At 42.4% G+C, this 17,461-nt stretch overlaps 2 protein-coding genes across 3 annotated transcripts; one reads left to right on the top strand and one right to left on the bottom strand.

Moving 5' to 3' along the window:
* Positions 1–5,065, bottom strand: LOC146362699 (polypeptide N-acetylgalactosaminyltransferase 15-like). Its single transcript, XM_084920252.1, has 10 exons — positions 4,329–5,065; positions 4,041–4,207; positions 3,747–3,951; positions 2,649–2,810; positions 2,213–2,330; positions 1,607–1,801; positions 1,365–1,496; positions 1,166–1,267; positions 944–1,087; positions 1–854 (listed from the first exon to the last, which is right to left on the bottom strand). Exons 1-10 carry the CDS (start codon positions 4,847–4,849, stop codon positions 690–692), a joined length of 1,911 nt encoding a protein of 636 aa, XP_084776378.1. The 5' UTR covers positions 4,850–5,065; the 3' UTR covers positions 1–689.
* Positions 5,066–9,097: 4,032 nt separating this feature from the next.
* Positions 9,098–16,461, top strand: gpnmb (glycoprotein (transmembrane) nmb). Of its 2 annotated transcripts, none has more exons than XM_084919950.1 (12): positions 9,098–9,362; positions 10,538–10,693; positions 10,777–10,938; positions 11,764–11,937; positions 12,035–12,196; positions 12,317–12,625; positions 13,629–13,688; positions 13,837–14,034; positions 14,553–14,658; positions 14,915–15,135; positions 15,259–15,349; positions 15,635–16,461. In XM_084919950.1, the coding sequence occupies exons 1-12, from the start codon at positions 9,293–9,295 to the stop codon at positions 15,780–15,782; spliced, it is 1,857 nt and encodes a 618-aa protein (XP_084776076.1). In that variant the 5' UTR covers positions 9,098–9,292; the 3' UTR covers positions 15,783–16,461. The 2 variants fall into 2 exon arrangements, with proteins under 2 accessions (XP_084776076.1, XP_084776077.1); XM_084919951.1 differs by having other exon boundaries at positions 10,777–10,917.
* Positions 16,462–17,461: the final 1,000 nt, after the last annotated feature.

Raw genomic sequence — 17,461 nt, forward strand, 5'->3', positions numbered from 1 at the left:
TGACAGAAATGCATATAAGAACATGTTATATATATTATAATAAATGACTAGCATGGAGGGAGGGGTGCTATTGTGTTTAACAATAACAAAATAAGGAGTTTGGCTTTTAGAAATGATTTTGAAGGCTGATGGCTCCCTCTGCTGTTGATATATAATATCCAGGCACTCTCCATGCTGCACACACTCTTTCAGCAGTTTGGACACTTCAACAAGATGCAGCCATTTTAATGTTATCTTAACACCTCTGCTCTTCCTGATATGAGAAAATAAACTCTTTGTAGTTTTAGCTTAGATGTGGTGTACGTGAAGGCCAGCATAATGGCAAAACTGTCCTGAATTCAGAGCTGTGGTGGTGTTTTGTCTGCCAGTTAAATATTTTAGAAATGTACACAAACAGATCACAAATTCATGGAACCATTTACTGACACAAAAATAATTTAATATACAGTTTTTATAATACTATATATGATTAAATATTCATAAAGACAACAGGTACTGAAACTGACATTATCATTAGTTAATACAGTTAATACAGGTAATGATAATTGCAATCCTTAAAACAGGAGCAAAAAGTTGCAAAATACATGTGTGTGTGTGGGTGTAATATAAATATATGTATGACACTACAAATATGTGATATGATGATAGATTTGCCTGGGATTTATATCTTGCTAAAGCTAGTCCCTCTATCAGGCACCTTTGGGAGCCACTAGTTGTTCAAAGTGCCACTGTTGTCTGGGGTGGTGGGTGCACTGGCGCAGGAAAAGACCTCCTGTGCTGCGCTTGTTGTCGCCTTCCTCTTTTACAGCCTCCAGACATAACTGAGACAGTTGGTGAACGAGCTGGCCGCTCAGCTGTGGAAAAGTGGAAAACATATGCAGAGAGTCAGCTAAATGCCCCGGGTAGTCATAAAAACTTTCTGTCGCTCAATTCTTCGTCTCGCCTTTATGAACTTCCACTGGAGTCTGCCGGGGGTCAGTCGGTGGCTGGTGCAAGGAGTGAGGACCGCCCTCTCTCCCTCAGTATCCAAGCACAAAGTCCCCGTGGGACCCCATCGCACTTCACCCTCAGAGTTTAGATCACAGTGCTACAACAGCAAGAGATCAGCTTCACTGATGTCTCACTTATCTGTTGTTATCATCAAGTAATCTGTAATCATGGTTACCTGGCTACCTGTCCCAGTGCATGGTGCCACATCCATGGCCCCACCCTGCAGTCCCCGACCTTGGGGATAGTCTGCACATCTGCCAGTACCAACACTGTACAGCTGCAAGCAGATACAGACATGATGCCTCACAGTCCATCCATACACAACTTGTTCATATATTCGTGTGCATGTATGAGCATGTGAGAGCTTGTGATACCTCTCCTGACAGTGCAGTTCTGTCCTGGGGGATATAAAGCTGTGGGTAGACTGTAGTTAGGAACCAGTGAAAGTTCCTGCAGCCCAGACTCCTCTTCAGCCGCAGACGCTCCGTGATGTTCGGGTTTTCAGACTGGACAAAGAAAGAAAGTTTCATTTTTTTGTCTGTGGTGCACACTCACCAGACAATCTCTTGACCAGATGTGTTGACTCACACACGCACACACACATACACACAAACACCTGTCTGATGAAATGAGCAAGCGTGTCCCTTCTGTAGTAGATTTTCTTGTACGTGTCCATCCAGGTTTCAGCAATCCGGATCTTGTTCCTCTGAAGCAAGTCCTGATCTGGGAAGCGATACGGCAGGTGGCGGCGAATGAGGTGGCCCACGCGGGAGCAAGGTACCACCTCCATGGAGCCGCCACATGACCACACCTATAAGAATGTAGTAGTATTTCAGTAATAAAGATTATAATTGTTTTCTGTGTTTCTTTTTTTTTTAAATTCCCTGTTTGTTAGTCATATTGTTTCATATTTTAATGGTCATCCCAGGCAGACAAGTTGATTTATAACATTTTTGCTCTCACACTTGTACATTCATCAGTGGGCCAGGACATTCCCAGACCACTATCCAAGCTGAAATTTCCATTTGCAAAAGGCATCATCTCATAGCACAGCAATCCTAAAGCACTAACAGAAGGCAACCGAATCACTCAGGCGAAGCATCGCTAAAATACCTTACATGGCTTAAAATAAAAAGCAAATGCAGTCTGTCATCTCTCTGTCTGGTGTGTGTGCACTGGAGGATTTAGCAGGAAAGTTGACATCAAATGAGTTTTCCTTTACCCGGATTGACAGCTCAATTTGCTCTGCACCCCATAGCACCATCCCAGGGTCATAGGCTCCCACGCTCTGGAAGAAATGTCGGTCGATAGCCACAACTCCACCTCCTAACGCTGGGCTCCTGTCACAATCAGAACCAGCATCATCTTTTTAAAAAAAGAACTGCACGGATGTGTTGGTGACATAATGGACTTCAGGATGTTAAAGTCTGGGTTTGCAACACAAGGACAAACAGATCCACATGTATGGTCCTTAGTTTTTATACTTCTGTATTCTAATTGGTCATATTTTCTAGATTTTTCAGTCAGTTATGCACTTACACATACCGTGTAAAATTATATCTGATCCGTCGTTCTTAATATGGTTCATTTAGCATTGTTATCATGCAAATAAGAACTCATTAAATCTAACTTGCACCCCTTAACAGCTGCACACTTACTGCAGAGGTTGGACAGCCAGCTCTGGGTCTTGCAACTCTGGATTTGATTCCCAAAAGAAGTCAAGTCTCCAGTCGAACACCCCCCTAACTGGCCACTGGGTGGCATTGTACCGAAAGGACTGCCAGTCTATCACATCCATGATGGGGGATACCACTCTGGTCCTAAGAAGACAGCAGCTCTTTTTATTTGCATTTATTAAGTGAATGGCCTGCATTTGTATAGCACTTTTATACCCTAAGGACCCCAAAGCGTTTCACACTACATTCAGTCATTCACCCATTCACACACTGGCGATGGCAAGCTACATTGTAGCCACAGCTGCCCTGGGGCGCACTGGCTACTTTGGATGTAAAGCATGCCACTACTAGTCAAGTTATAGCTAATAACTCCTTGACTACATTTACATTTACTAATCTGTGCACAACTAGGTAAAATAGACACTGCGTTTTCATTTCTGTATGCATGTGTTTGTAATTGCAAACGCCAGCTGTGTCACAGGAAGTTCAGAAACATGTACTGTCCTTTGTCGGGGAATGTTTTGGCTCCCCATGTGTGCTGTTTGAAATATCCATGCCAAATGACCATGTGTGGTGTGATGCTTTAAGGAAATGAAAAGATCAAAAAGGGAATTGAGAAAAAATGGGAGAGGGGTCAAACATGTGGCCGAGAGAGCCGAATGGTTGCAGATTCCAAGCCCGAGCCCTCAGCTTAATTGCCTAGTCTAATTAGAGCTACGCTGCAGGCAGCCTGAGACATAAGACGAGAGCCAAATCATGGGAGCTCAGTGCTCGATACACACACATACACCTCATGCATCGCCCTGCTTTGCTAATGAGTAAGGGCGAATGATAAGTCTGAACCTTTCATCTCCTCACTCCTCGCAAGTGTTTCTGTCCAAAGGCTGAACTCATTAGAGAAAGTAAAAAAAAAATCTGGCACAGTAACTGTTTATATTTTGACATGTCACCCATTTAAGAACTTGCATTTGGAATCCTGTTAGTATGCTGCATACTAACAGGAGCTTTCTCACCGTAAAATATGAAAATAGATTTTTAATTGGAATAATTTAAAAAAAAAAAAAAAAAAAAAAAAAGTACCTGTCCTGGGCAATTCTCTCCAACAGCGGTTCCAGCCAGCCCTTTTGGCATTCACAGTGGGAGTCCATGAACACCAGCACTTCCCCAACAGCCCTGGTAGCACCTAATGTCCGGCAACCTCCAACCCCGAGGCGTTTGGTGCTGCGAATCAAACGCACTCCATCCAGATGAGACACGTACTCACTCAGCCCAGTCTTCAGGTGACCTAGGAGGAGCATAGAGAAAAGGCGGAACAAGCTGTCAGCACACTGAATTAATGGATGGATGGATGGATGGATGGCTGGATATGTTCACCCTGTTGACTTAGGTCGTCCACCAGCAGGACCTCCTGCAGATACTGTTTAGGTGCAGTGTCGAGGACGCTGTGTACTGTGCGTAGGAGAGTGGACCAAGCCTCGTCATTAAAACAGATAACAACACTGGCCGATGGCAGAGACTCGATGTGTTGCTCCCCCAAACACCTGTTGATGGGAGGGGGACAAATTGTGAAAGCAACAACTACACTAACTTTTAGCGCTTGTTGAACTCCAGTATGGGGTAACTTTTGGTTTATATTTTCAATCGTGCGCTTTGTTCACTCACTCTGGATGGCGCGCCTCTGGCAGCCTGCGATGCAGAGAAATCCTTTCGCTCACTACCTCATTGAAACCGTACTGCTGCAAAGCCCTGAGCTCCATATCCCTCTCCAAACCCTCCAGATGAAGGCGCACTGCTTTCCCCATTTCACCGTGCGTAGGTGGCCCGCGTACGGTGGTATCTTTACTTGCTCCGGGAAGGAGCATCTTGTAACTCCGCTTTTTCTGTGGCGAGCTCTTGGTGCCATGTATGGATGGGACGAATAACAGCTGGTCTTCTTGCAGAGATTTCAGAGGAGTCAAATCGGCGCCTAGCTCCAAAGCAGGGTCATGGGAGTCCACGATGACCTCTAGATCCGGAGGACTGGCGATCCGCTGGAGGGGCTGGCGGGGAGGGCCGGGTTTGTGAAGATTGCGGTCGCTGTCCCGATTAAAGAGATCCGAGAGCGCCAGCGCAACCAGGGCGAATCCGATGAGCAGCAGCCAGAGGCAGAGCATCTTCCTCCGGACGGCGCTCCTCCGCCTCATGCTGAGCGACGGCGCAGGAGGCGTGAGACTGTGCTCAGAAGGCGGCCCGGTGCTGTTTTGAATTGCAGATGTGTTTGTTTTGCTTCATCTTGACGAGCACTGCATTTCATCAGCGTGATGCAACTCGACTAGAATGATTCAAGAAATAAATAGATCGCACACCAATCCCCTGAAGAAGAGTAGAGGTGCATTCATTGAGTACCAGAGCTGGGACAAGAGTGACATACAATGCAGGTTTGAGACAAGTTCTCAACTTTGAGATGATGGAGTTTCGCTGACTTTGTCTTTCATCCAGCTCCTCCCGCGGTCCTAGAGCCTGTGCAAAATATTTTACGTCATGTAAATCATGTAAAGGTGGTCACTTCCTGTATCCACCTGTTACTCAACCTGCTCAGGTCTTCGTCTCTACTTCATAACAAGAGGGATTAAAAGATAATTTTAGAAAAAATATAATTAAGAAAATTCTCCAGAACGCACAGAGTAGTATACACTTATTGCTTTTCACTTTCCATCACATGTTTAAAGTTTAGGAAGTCTACTTGGCTCAGAAGCCGTATTAGTATTGTCTTCTTGTCGTCTTATTATTCCTGAAACGCCTCGTGGGGAATCCTAAAATACTCTAAATTAAGTGGTAAAAGCCATAATTAGCGATTTCAAAACACATTTTTACTAGCTGGTGTGCTCAGTTATAAATAAGTCCGCACTGCAGTGGAAAGACACAATGTTTTTACATTTCCTCCAGTCTGTGTGTGAGAGTCTGCTTGTAGCAGGCGTCTCCCTCCGGGCGTCACACATCAAAGACGCTTCCTCTGGCCAACTGGCTTCGGGCCTCCGGGTCCCATGACCGTCTGTTGGTGCCGGGAAGCGGGGCGTTCACGGCTTCGATCTCCTTGGTTCTTAAAGAAAGTAAAGACCGAATGACTTGGGTCCGCGTGTTTATTTTACTGTTTTCTTTTTCGACAAGTGGAAATGTGCATGCTTGTGTGTTGTCATAAACTTGTTTTTGGTATTCTGTGAATGGAATTTCCCACACCACAAAACTGAACCGCCGAAGAAAAAGAAAAACACTCGGAGCATGCCCATATATCATGTAAAGGTTTAAGTGGAAAATTGGCAAAAACTTAAGCCTAACAATTTCCTAATACATTATGATAATGGCATTAGAAGGTCAGACTGTGCACATCACAAACCCTTCTGCGTCTTCTGCGCCATGGCAGCTTCTCTGCTTCTGCTCTGTATTGTGGCTAACATCTGCGAGAAAGACCTCCATACAAGCTGGCAGGAAAGCCCGAGGAGCTTTTAGAGCTTAGGTCGGCTGCACTGAGAGACCAGTTCACTGGTGGCAGTGGCTCTCTTAAAGCTCCATTGCAGGCTTAATGAGTGTGTTATAGACCACACAAGGACACTTCACGTCCCCTGGATAACAGGGCAGAGTGCCTTCTGATAATTATGATTATAGTTTCAAGAACTGGGACAGGGCACCTGGAGAGACAGGCTGACAAGTTGAAAGGCCAAAAGAGAGAGAGAGAGAGAGAGAGAGGGTGGGGGTGAAAGAGAGAAATCGAAGATGAGAAAGAGCGGTGACCGGGTCCTGACTCCAGTGTTCTGGTGGGAATGTGTTTACGCGCCTCAGGGTTGGAAAAGAAAGAATGTCTCTGTGTAGCTCCAGCTCTGCGCAGTGAACAGTCTCATATGTTCCACTGTGCGGCCAAAACACACGCCGAATTAAAGTTTCCACCGCCAGCACGTTTTCAGACAAGCTTGCAAACACCAAAGGATCACACGCACACGCGCGAGCGCGCACACAGACACATTGAAGATCCTGTCCACATTCCCAGGAATGTTTCTGCATTCCTCCATCCAGTCCACCAGCTAGAAGCCAGAGCTGTAAATGAGAAGGCACGACAGTGAGGGAGAAGGAGGAAGGGGGGGGATAAAGGGACTGCTGGCTGCACAGTTGGCTTGTTTTTCAATCATATTTCTGTCTTTTACAACCTGGAGCACTTTTTATTCTCTGGGCTGCATACAAGACAAGCAGACAGAGACATATTTTTGTGCCGGCTGGACAAATAATACACATTTGGGTTACTTTTAAAAGTTGAACCATCGATAATTAACGTGTTCCAGCTTTACTGTTTTCTGTAAATAAGCTGCATTTATCGGGGGTTTGAACTTGAGGATATAAAAACATTTCAGAATTTCACTAAAATTGATTATTTTTTTTATAGCAAAGGACTTGAATGAATGTAGAAACTAATCAGGAGGTTCATTAATAATGAAAACAACATATGCAGAATCAGAATAAACACTTAATTTTTAGTGTTCAGTAACGTTTTACTGAACCCTGGAAATGATCAAGAGTTGATCTGATTCGAGAGGAATGGGGTTTAGTAACAGGCTGCATGAGAAGCTGCGGAGGGGTGCTTCCCTCTACTGGAGAAAGTCGGTATTGCAGGTAATGGATGTTTCCCCTACACTTCTTTAAAAAAAGAAGAAGAAGAATCTAAGCGTCACTGTAGTGTCATTTTAAGAAAAGTCGTGATAAATGTGCTTCCCTGTGAGAATTTGAACACAACAAGTGTAAAAAATAAAAAATAAAAAAGCACAAATATTAATTTCAGAATTTCAAAACAAAGCATGTTGGATCAAAGAAATATAACATGTTACGTGCCGTTTTTAAACATCTGCTCTAATAATGTTTTCTTCAAGAGCTTCTGTCAGATCTCGTGGTCTTGATCAGTGGTCATCAGTGTTTCATTTATCAATGCAGCTTTTCCAACCGGCTGAGTGTCTGGTGGCTTTATTCTGACATGTGACAGCAATTAACCGCCACGATGACGTTCTTCCTTTTTTATTTATTCAAATTGTGGTGTCCTCGGACCAATAATGGTCCCTAGATGAATGGCAAACAAGCATATGGGAATCCCGACGACACCACAAAGGTTTTAATTAATTAAAAAACAGATTTCACTGGAATGCCAACAGATTCTGAAGCTCGATATCTAAAACATGCAAAGCAGGTCTCAGAGCTTTAAAGGAGGTCACTATTGGAGCTCTCCCAACAACTGAACCGATTAAAATTCGCAAAATTGCAGGCGACCACGCCTGCCGGCCGGGGGGGATTTATCAGAATCAACATCCCGGATTGGAGCTATTTTTAGATCTAAGTTTTTTTGTTTCTATTTATTTTTTTATTTCATGTGTTTTTATTTATTTTATTTAAAAAAACGTAATTATTTAGAAACCTTGTCTGCTGACATTGCTTTGCTTTTCTATGCTTGAAATCGCACGACCCAGCAAGGACACACAATTTATTCAAGCTCATTCTCTTTTGTTTCTGCTTTTATTTATTTAAATAGAGAAGAATAATTGCTTTATTTTCGGTATTTTGTCCATTAATACCATTGCTAGAAATATTCCGCGTGAGCTATTTGTTCGTTCAGACTCCGCTGACTTTTGAACCCAGTTTTAAGAAATCTGCTTGCACGCGAGGATCCCTTTGTAACCCTTTTCCAAACTCTCTTGTGACAGCAGCTGCAGCAGCAGACCTGCCGTGAACAGTGACTTTCATCACATGGTGGATGGTGTCGAAAGCGAACACGACGCAGAAGGAGCGTTAGGCTTCCCTTCTGCTTTTTTAGGGTTCATCTGTGGCGCAACCTCCACGCTCGGAGTGAGGTGTCTCAGCATGATTCAGATTCATCGTGTCAAACATTTCAGTCATGTGTGCACAGCTCTCACGCGTGGACTTTATCTGTTATCAGACTTCCGTGGCAGAACTTAAGGAAAATATAATATTATAAGAAGATATCCAGGCTTCCTAATGTAATTATATAGTTACATGATCCGACTAAATCACACACAAAACCCTCTTTTTATATATTTAAGAAAAACATTGTTATTTGATCACAATTTAATTATCTAATGAAGTTAATAAAACTTCTCAAATTTGAGAACAAAGAAGGGACAAAAAACGATATAATTAAAACATATTTATTGTGGACAATGTGCTGCCGTGTTAATTAAAAAATCGACTACATTAAACAATAAAAAACAGAAATGATAAACTGGAGAAAAAATAAAATCAACAGATTAACACGAAAGGGAATAACACTGTTCTAAAAAACGCAAGTCACTGAACTTTTTGTCAAATGGGAGAGAAAGAAGAGGATGAGCATGCGCACGGTGCAGTCCGCGCGCATCTCGTCTCTCATGAGTTTCCTGAGTTTGGGGGACTAATGAGTGATGAGATGCGTCTCGTTAGGAAACATCACATGTTTGTGCGCTCAGCGGAGCCACTTTAAATTAGTGGACCGCGGGACAAACGGAGGGGTAGTACTGGGAGGAGAAAGAGGGACACGCTGTGTCGGCGCACAGAGACACTATTCGTGGGTGCTTAAAGCTGCAGAGACGACTGTTTTTACCCCCCACGGACGAGTGAAAATGAAAGCCTGGCAGTGTGTTTCCCTCCTGGCTTGTGCCTGCTTTCTTTATCAAGCTGATGGACGCAAAAGTAAGTGGCGCAACTTTGGAATAGTTTGAAGTGAAAGAGTTGTGGCTGTGGTTTAAAAACGTGGGTTTATTGATTTCAGATTTTTAATTTAATGTCTTTACGTGAATTGAATAATTTTGGTGTTTGATGTTTATCTCCTAGGGTTGTTTGTTTATTCATTTGTTTATTTAACTCGTCCTGCCATCCGCTCTCTACAGTCAGAGTCCCATGAGACTGATTAAGGCGTGTGCTCCGTTAAGACTGCTACTCACTCCACAAACAGACAATTCTCTACATCCAGAAAAAACGGAGAAATCGTAGCTTTCTCTAATTTGTTATCATAACCAGATGGAATCCCGTAAAAAGAAGCCTCCTGCAGTTTTAACAATCTTTTTCCTCCGGTATCATAAAAAAAGCAAATGTGACAATTTAATAGATGCAAATTTAAAATCACCTTTCCCCCTCTTTTTTCACGCCATGCGCTCTCTTGGCTGAATAAATTTCTGTTTGCGTACAGACGTTCCAGATGTTTGGATAGTTTTTTTTCTTCGCCTTTAACCAGATTACACAGATTGAATTTGTTTTTGCGCTGAAAAATATGTCACTCAGGCTAAATGACGAGAAAGCAGAAAACAAGGGCGTGGAGATCCGAATAAAAAATAAACTAAGTAAGAATGTGGAGATGAAAGATCAAAAAATAGGTCATCTTACTAAAAATGTATAAATCCAGAGACAGATTTTTTTTTTAATATCTTTTTTGTATAACAATAAACATTTTATTTATGCCTAACGTTCCAAACGCTTTCCTCCTGTTTTATTGGGCTTTTAATCTCCAGAGTTAAATGTAGCAGCCCTCAATCATTTCATCATTTCAGTCATGGGAGCTTTTAGTAAAATATTTTTACTAAAGGTGGAAACCAGGTACTGGAAGCAGATTTTTCCATGTCAGGAAATAAACATGATTTTGGTCATTATGCAGGTATTTTGGGGCTACACTGTTACTTAACATTTAATTACATTTTAAAGGAGCCTAATGAAATCCAAGTAGGTTTCTCTTTTCACAAGTAAGGAAAGAAACATTTAACCTCTAAATGGATTCAAGTAAATGACAGAAGCTCTTTAGTGAGGGACTCACATCAAACCAAAATACATTTTAAGGTTCCCTGTCCTTGTCTCTCTGATTTATCTCTCCCCAGCATACAGGGATGTATTCCCACACAAGCACTCATTATCAGGGAAGTTTCCATTTCCAATCCCACCGATCCCTGGCTGGCTTCCCGACACCAACCCATGGGATGATTACATCTACCCACCACTAAACATACAGTTAAATGATTTTATGCACCACAGAGGTGGGTAATTTGTTTTCTGGGGTTTTTTTTTTCACCTTTGAAACATTTGCTTAGGTATTTCAGGTCTTTCCACCTCTCTGCAGGTAAACCCAAAGTCCGTTTGACCAGTGACAGTCCAGCTCTGAATGGCTCTTCCATCACCTTCACTGCAAAGCTGGAGTATCCTCCCTGCCAGAAGGAGGATGCCAATGGGAACCTGATCTGGGATGAGCACTGTGAGGATGGTACGGAGCTGGAGGCGTCAGGTGCTGCCAAGAAAGCCAGGCCGGGCCAGGCCATGAACCTGCACACACATAGCATCACACCACCACAAAGCATCATGGGGCCATATACACTGATCAGCCACAACATTATAACCACTGACAGGTGAAGTGAAAGCACTGATCACGAGGAGTCAATCAAATGGCCTGTACTTGATGGGTCAGAGCAGTTTTATCCACATGTTTGAGACCAGCACAGCTGGCAGGTGGTTTAAATGTTGTGGTTGATTTATGTAAGCCCACCAAAGAGCAAATTAAATTGTACACTGTTGTAAAAAGATGACAATAAAGATGATACACTAGCATGCTTAACTCTTTTCCCCTTAGTCGCCCACTAGGAGTAACCCTTGAAGCTCTTTTGTGAGCTGTGTCGTTTCCGTCATATTTTAGGTTGTGCTTCAGAAGTGAGAGAGGGCTCTGCCTATACAGTTTACTAGAACTAGTCTTGAAAAAATCTGGAACATAACCTGATGGTCATCAAACCACATGTTTATTGATACATATTGAGATGTCAAAACATGTCATTAAGGGCACAGGGGGTGTCAAATCACGTCATTATGAGGGAAAGAGTTAAAGCAGGCTCCCCCTTAAGATAAAAATCAGAACAAGCTGCTGATAAACACTAAAATAGACAAATTACACCTCAATGAACCTGGCTACTCATTGTCTTTATTTATCATAGTTATCTTAGCATTTGTAGCTACCAGCCGTTCCATGTGTAGTCGCTGAACAGATTTATCATGCAAAATCAGTTCATTTTTATTTTTTAAAAATTAAAGCTTTTACATCACTTTATTTTCTGTCGAACAGCCAATGGGCAGGTTCGCTCTGGCCACGTGTACAACTGGACTTCCTGGTTGGATGACTATGGCTTTGGAAAATGTATAGACAAGGCAAAATGCAACGTGTTCCCAGATGGGAGACCCTTCCCTCAGAGCAATGACTGGAGACGAAAGAGCTACGTCTATGTTTGGCACACAATGGGTGAGATACAAGTTTACAAGTTTGCATGTACACAGGATACAAACGGAAAAAGAAGAACATCTAAACCAAGTCAGTTTGTCTCTTCTTTTTGTCCCAGGCCAGTACTATGAGACGTGTGATGGCTCTTCCTCCAGTGTGACCATCAATACCACCAACATCCCTCTGGGGGCAGAGGTCATGGAAGTCATGGTCTACAGGAAACGCGAGCGCAGGAAGTACAGCCCCCTCTCTACCGACAACGCCGTCTTCTTTGTCACAGGTGGGAACAACAAATATTCTGCTTATACAGTTTTATCTGCCTACATGTTTCAGCCAAACAGAGATACAAACAGGCAGAAACCTAATACGTCATTTACATTATTCTTACGCACTCCCTTAGATAAAATTCCAGTGGCGGTCGACATCTCTCAGAAGGGTGCAGTCAACCAATCTGAGAATATCTTCATCCGTGGTGAGGATGTGGTTTTCAAAGTCCACCTCCATGACCCCAGCGGCTACCTGAAAACTGCTGCCTCCATTGACTACATCTGGGATTTTCGAGACGGCAATCAGCTGGTAACGCATCGCAACGTAACCACGCACGCCTACAGTAAGCTGGGGACCATGACTGTGAAGCTGGTGGTCGAGGCAGCGTTTCCAGTTGAATGTCCACCTTCTGCCAACACCCCGACCTCGACCACATCCACAGGTTCTGTCACAAGTAGTCACAAAGATACAGACATGACAAAAAACAAGCAAAGTATTATCTGAAGACTTGTTAACTTTTTATACAAACCTTATAACCAGATGGACATAGCCAGCACACTGTCATCTGTCACCATCTTGGTGTTTTGAAACCAGAGGGGTAGCTCTGACTGAGAACCCAAGGATACTGCACACTTACATAACAGACAAGTCTTTGCCATCAATTTCTCTGCAATTGGGAAAAAAGGAGGAGAAAATGTATAATATTGATTAAGATGTTAAACAAGCAATTGAGACCATAAACTAATGAGGAATGTTTTCACTGAAGTCATCAATAAAATGAAAATTGGGTCATTTTCTCAAAGGTGTCTATACAATTAGATATCTTCTTGCAACCAAGAGGAGCTGCCCCCTGCTGGCCATTAGAAAAACTGCATCTCTGCTTTGGATGAACTTTTTCAACCTTGAGACTATGGCTTATTTTATATACAGTCTATTCTTATACCATATCTGCATGTCTTTCAGTCTTTTTTAATTAATATAATTGGAATACCAAAATAGAAACTTTAAAAAGGGAAATGTGAGCCACACAAAGTAAGTTATCTCTCTTCACTCTGGGGATATGAAGCAACTGCCACTTAAACAGTTATGTTATAAAGAATGTAAAAACAAAAAATACATGTAAAACTTTAAAAGACAGAATCATTATCTGCAAGTGCCTACAGTTTCTTAGGAGCTTAAAAAGAAGGTGACTGCACTTCTTTAAGTTTCTTGAAGAAGTTTCACCTCTCATCCAAGAGGTGAGAGGTGATCTAAAACCAAAGAGGGAGAGTCTCAGGTATTTACACATCTTCAAGTAACTTTAAAAAAGTTTTTAAAGCTCGAAGGACTACCATGACATCACTGAGAACCTACACAGACAAGTATCTGTTTAAAAAAAACAACAACAAAAAGACGGGGAATCAGTGCTAATGGAAAAACATGTGTCTCCCGTTTCTTTTCTTCAGAGGCTCCTACAACTCCACTTGTTACTCATGCAATTACAGCCAAGATGGAGACCACACACGGTGAGGCTTTTACAGCTAAATGTGTATTATGATTGTGATTATGTAGGAATATCGAATGCAGAGGCTGAATCATATCATGTCCTCATGTTGAGGAAGTTAAAATACCAGCGTGCATCACTATGCAGAGCCCATTTGCTTCATATTGCAGTGCCGCCCAACACCAGCCTGCCCTCGACCACCTCCTCTTTTGCTTCCACGGGTCTCCCCACCACAGAGCCCCTCCCTTCCACTGTTGCCCCAGAATCCAACCCCACCACCCCGCTGTGGCTCCGCACCAGGCGTCGCAACAGCAACCAGTGTTTCCGCTACGCCTACGGGACCTTCACAGGCAATATCACTGTCGTTGGTAGGTGGGAGTGTGCGGGATCCTTCAAGTTATGTTGTATACCACTGAGTCTTTTTCATGAACCATTGTACAGAAGCCATGGTGTAGCAGTTTAAAAAACTAAACGCGAGGGCAAACCTTTGCACATTTTCCATGATACTTTAATGGCTTTAATGCTAATGAAAGTGGGTATGATTTTAAAAGCTTTCCAACAAAAACCATTTTGTCACATTTACTATAATAACATACAGGAAACCAGCCCACATTTCATCCCAGAATTGCTTCACTTTCATCACGAACTATGGACTTAGGGATGGGACTCGTACTTGTGTGGCGTAACCACCCCTGATAATGAAAAGGAAACACTCTTCCATTTAAACTGCATTAAATCCTGATTGTTGCGATCCAGTTTCTCTCTACAAACTTGTATTCAAGCAACCTCATGCTATGATTCTTTGACTGGTTCCTTCATCATATTATTATTTAGGGGGAAGAGGATTACACATCCAAAACCCACAAAATTAATCTGTTCCCCACAGAGCCCAAGCACCCACTGAACACCCTGCCAAGCAGTCAGATTTTGGAAGTATCAGCCCACAGAGTCACCAACACTGACATCAACTTCCTGGTGAAATGTCTGGGCAGGTATGCATTTATTATATACTTTGTTTAAATTTATGAAAAAAAAAAAATACTGTAGATAATTTTTTAAACATTCAAAGAGGAAATCACAGTAACCTTTGGAGTTTATCAACTTTATTTTTGATGAGTAAATCATCTTCTCCCTGCACATCCAATTTAGTCACTTAGGTGCAATGGCACTCTCCACCCCCCCACAAACCTATACATTTTAGATAAAGAAACAGGTTTATTTGATTTATCCTTCATCCCTTATCCGCAGCGTCCCCACTTCAGCCTGTACCATCGTGTCAGACCCCAGCTGCACTCAGGTACGCAACATCATGTGCAACGATGTGCCGCCGCTCTCGGAGTGCAAAGTGCATCTGACGCGAAGATTTCTGGAACCGGGCACCTACTGTGTGAACATCACTTTGGAGAACTCCAGCAGCTTGACCCTCACCAGCACCACCATCACCATCAACAAGTCCCAGGACACACCTGGTTAGCTACACAAACACATACAACAGGATATTTCTTGAAATCAGCTTTGTAGAAACTGTTGTCTGGTGTGTTGTAGTTTCCAGTCTGTTTTACACTCTCTTCACTGCCCTTTGTACCCATCAGTGTCCACAACCTCTCACACTGCCCAAGTCGTTCTCTCCTCAAGCGCTGTTCTGGGGGCCATTTTTGCATTCATTGCCTATGTGGTCTACAAGTGAGTAGTCTTCAGATGCAGCAGCATTCCTTCAGTAAATGTGTGAAGACCCGAATATATGATGCAGAAAGATTTTAATGCACAACTTTGGCTTTTACTGCCACATTAAAAAGCATTTACACATGCACACAAAGCCACTTTGATTCTCACTGAACTTTCAGTTAAGTTGATTACTACCCTGCTCGTAAAACACCTCGTATTCTTTTTCCAACTCTTGCCGCTCACATCCAGTTAGAGAGTCATTACCCTCCCATCATATTTTTGTGTCCTGCATCTTTCTTCCAGGCGTTACAAGGTGTACCGGCCCATTCGCAGGTCACTGGTGGAGGATCCCCATGCTGGGGTTGGAGGTCACATGATTCGCCTGAAGGAGGCACTCTTCCCCTCCAGTGAGGAGAGCCGTCACCTGCTGACTGAGAGAAACCCCCTGTAGGCTTTGTTGAGCTCCATCATCACTTAAAATAAAAAATACCTAAAGCATGTGATTGTCAGATATGAATCTAATCAAAAGTTTAATCATTAAAGTGCAAAACTAGCAAGAATACCATATTTGTAAAAGAAACTAATATTTTTCTTGTTTTAATTGTTTGATGGTGCGCCAGAAAACGGCTACTGCTACAGCAGCTGCTGATTGGTGTGATGATTTTCTACTGAAGAGGCTGTTGAATATGTGATTGAGGCACTCATTTTGATTGCAACATAGGGTGTAGTAGCTGCTATAAAATGAATTAGGCTCAAGCAATGGCTGTTTTTGATGAAAAGTGCTTTTGTACTGTTTGTCATGGATTGCTTTAGAATACTGTATATTAATGTACGGGTAAAAATCCTACTAGTAGTGATACATGCATGCTTTTCCTCAAATGAGTTAAAAATTTAATTTCTTTAACTCCAAGATTTAAACATAGCCATAATCAAGGAGGATGAAAGGCTGATAAATAAGTCTGTCACTAAATAAAGGCTGTGAACTAACCACTTATGTTTTGAAGACACTGGAATCTGTCTTTGTATGGAGCTGGGAAAAAAAATTGAATTTAATGTTAGATGAACTGATTTTTGGTGTGATTTTGAATCAGTCTGTGTCAGTAACTAAAGTTATTTTAGTGTTCTATTAATTTGTTCGTGTGTGCGTTTTAAATCTGTTTTAAAACTGTTTCACACAATCACATTAACTGCAGAAAATTCATGGTTTAGTGAAAAACTAGATTTTAACCATTAGCACTATAGTTTGGGGCTTTTAAAAGTAATGAAGTCACTACTTTCCTGTAACCCAACACAATCCTGTATATTATTGTGATCAAAACAAACACTGCAAATCAAATGCAATCAAATCACACGTCGCCAATTTTAAAGCAGGTAGTTCACACAACATACTTAATGCTTTTAACTGTACAGTACACTAAACTGCACAGAGGCAAATTGTTAAACTTAAAGTTTTTAATACTATTAAACATTTTTCACTCCTTTAGCAAAGTTCACCAAGTGACTTTAAATATTTCTCTAATGCAGCACTACCTAACGTATGTTGCTTTGGAATTTGGGCCATTGTCAACTCAATACATGTGGAACTTGTATCGAGTTCATACACGACTTCAATCATGTGGAAAATGTTTTCACAGGACTCTCTGCATCCCTGTGAAAAGTACACCCTGTGATTCAGGTGCTGACCGGGCCATTGCAACATGTTCTCTTTAACCAGTCAGTTCTAGATTTTGTGCCATCCATGGCATCATTGTCCTGTTGCATGACTTAACTCACATTTCACTTTAGGATACTTTGGTATACAGAGAAATTCATGGTCAATACTTCACTGCAAAGTGCCCAGGTCCTGTGGCTGCACAATTAGCCCAAATTGTTACCCCTCCGCCACAGACCTAGACAGTTGGGCTGAGCCTGTGTGGATACACCGTTTGGTTTCTGCTAAATGTAGCACTGCATATTATGTCTAAACATTGTTTCAGATGCAACTTCACAAACCTAAGCCATGGGGTAATGCTCTTAGAGACTCTCCTGGGAACCCCTCCAAACAAATCATAGTTGATCAGCGTGTCTCCAATTTTGCTGAGGCCTCGAGAGTATAAGACATGGCTCTAATTCTGGAGGCCTCTGGGCATT

This window comes from Perissodus microlepis, chromosome 22 (assembly GCF_051167445.1).
Source record: "Perissodus microlepis isolate ML-2025 ecotype Zambia chromosome 22, ASM5116744v1, whole genome shotgun sequence".
NCBI classification, from domain to species: Eukaryota; Metazoa; Chordata; class Actinopteri; order Cichliformes; family Cichlidae; genus Perissodus; species Perissodus microlepis.

Bases quoted from the DNA above. Each gene is read 5' to 3' on its own strand.
- LOC146362699 (XM_084920252.1), bottom strand. From the start codon at position 4,849: ATGAGGCGGAGGAGCGCCGTCCGGAGGAAGATGCTCTGCCTCTGGCTG. The intron at 3,952-4,040 runs GTGAACATATCC...TGCTCCTCCTAG, and splicing joins GGACGACCTAAGTCAACAGG to GTCACCTGAAGACTGGGCTG. The intron at 2,331-2,648 runs GTAAGTGTGCAG...TGATTGTGACAG, and splicing joins CTGGCTGTCCAACCTCTGCA to GAGCCCAGCGTTAGGAGGTG.
- gpnmb (XM_084919950.1), top strand. From the start codon at position 9,293: ATGAAAGCCTGGCAGTGTGTTTCCCTCCTGGCTTGTGCCTGCTTTCTT. The intron at 14,035-14,552 runs GTAGGTGGGAGT...TGTTCCCCACAG, and splicing joins AGGCAATATCACTGTCGTTG to AGCCCAAGCACCCACTGAAC. The intron at 15,350-15,634 runs GTGAGTAGTCTT...TCTTTCTTCCAG, and splicing joins ATTGCCTATGTGGTCTACAA to GCGTTACAAGGTGTACCGGC.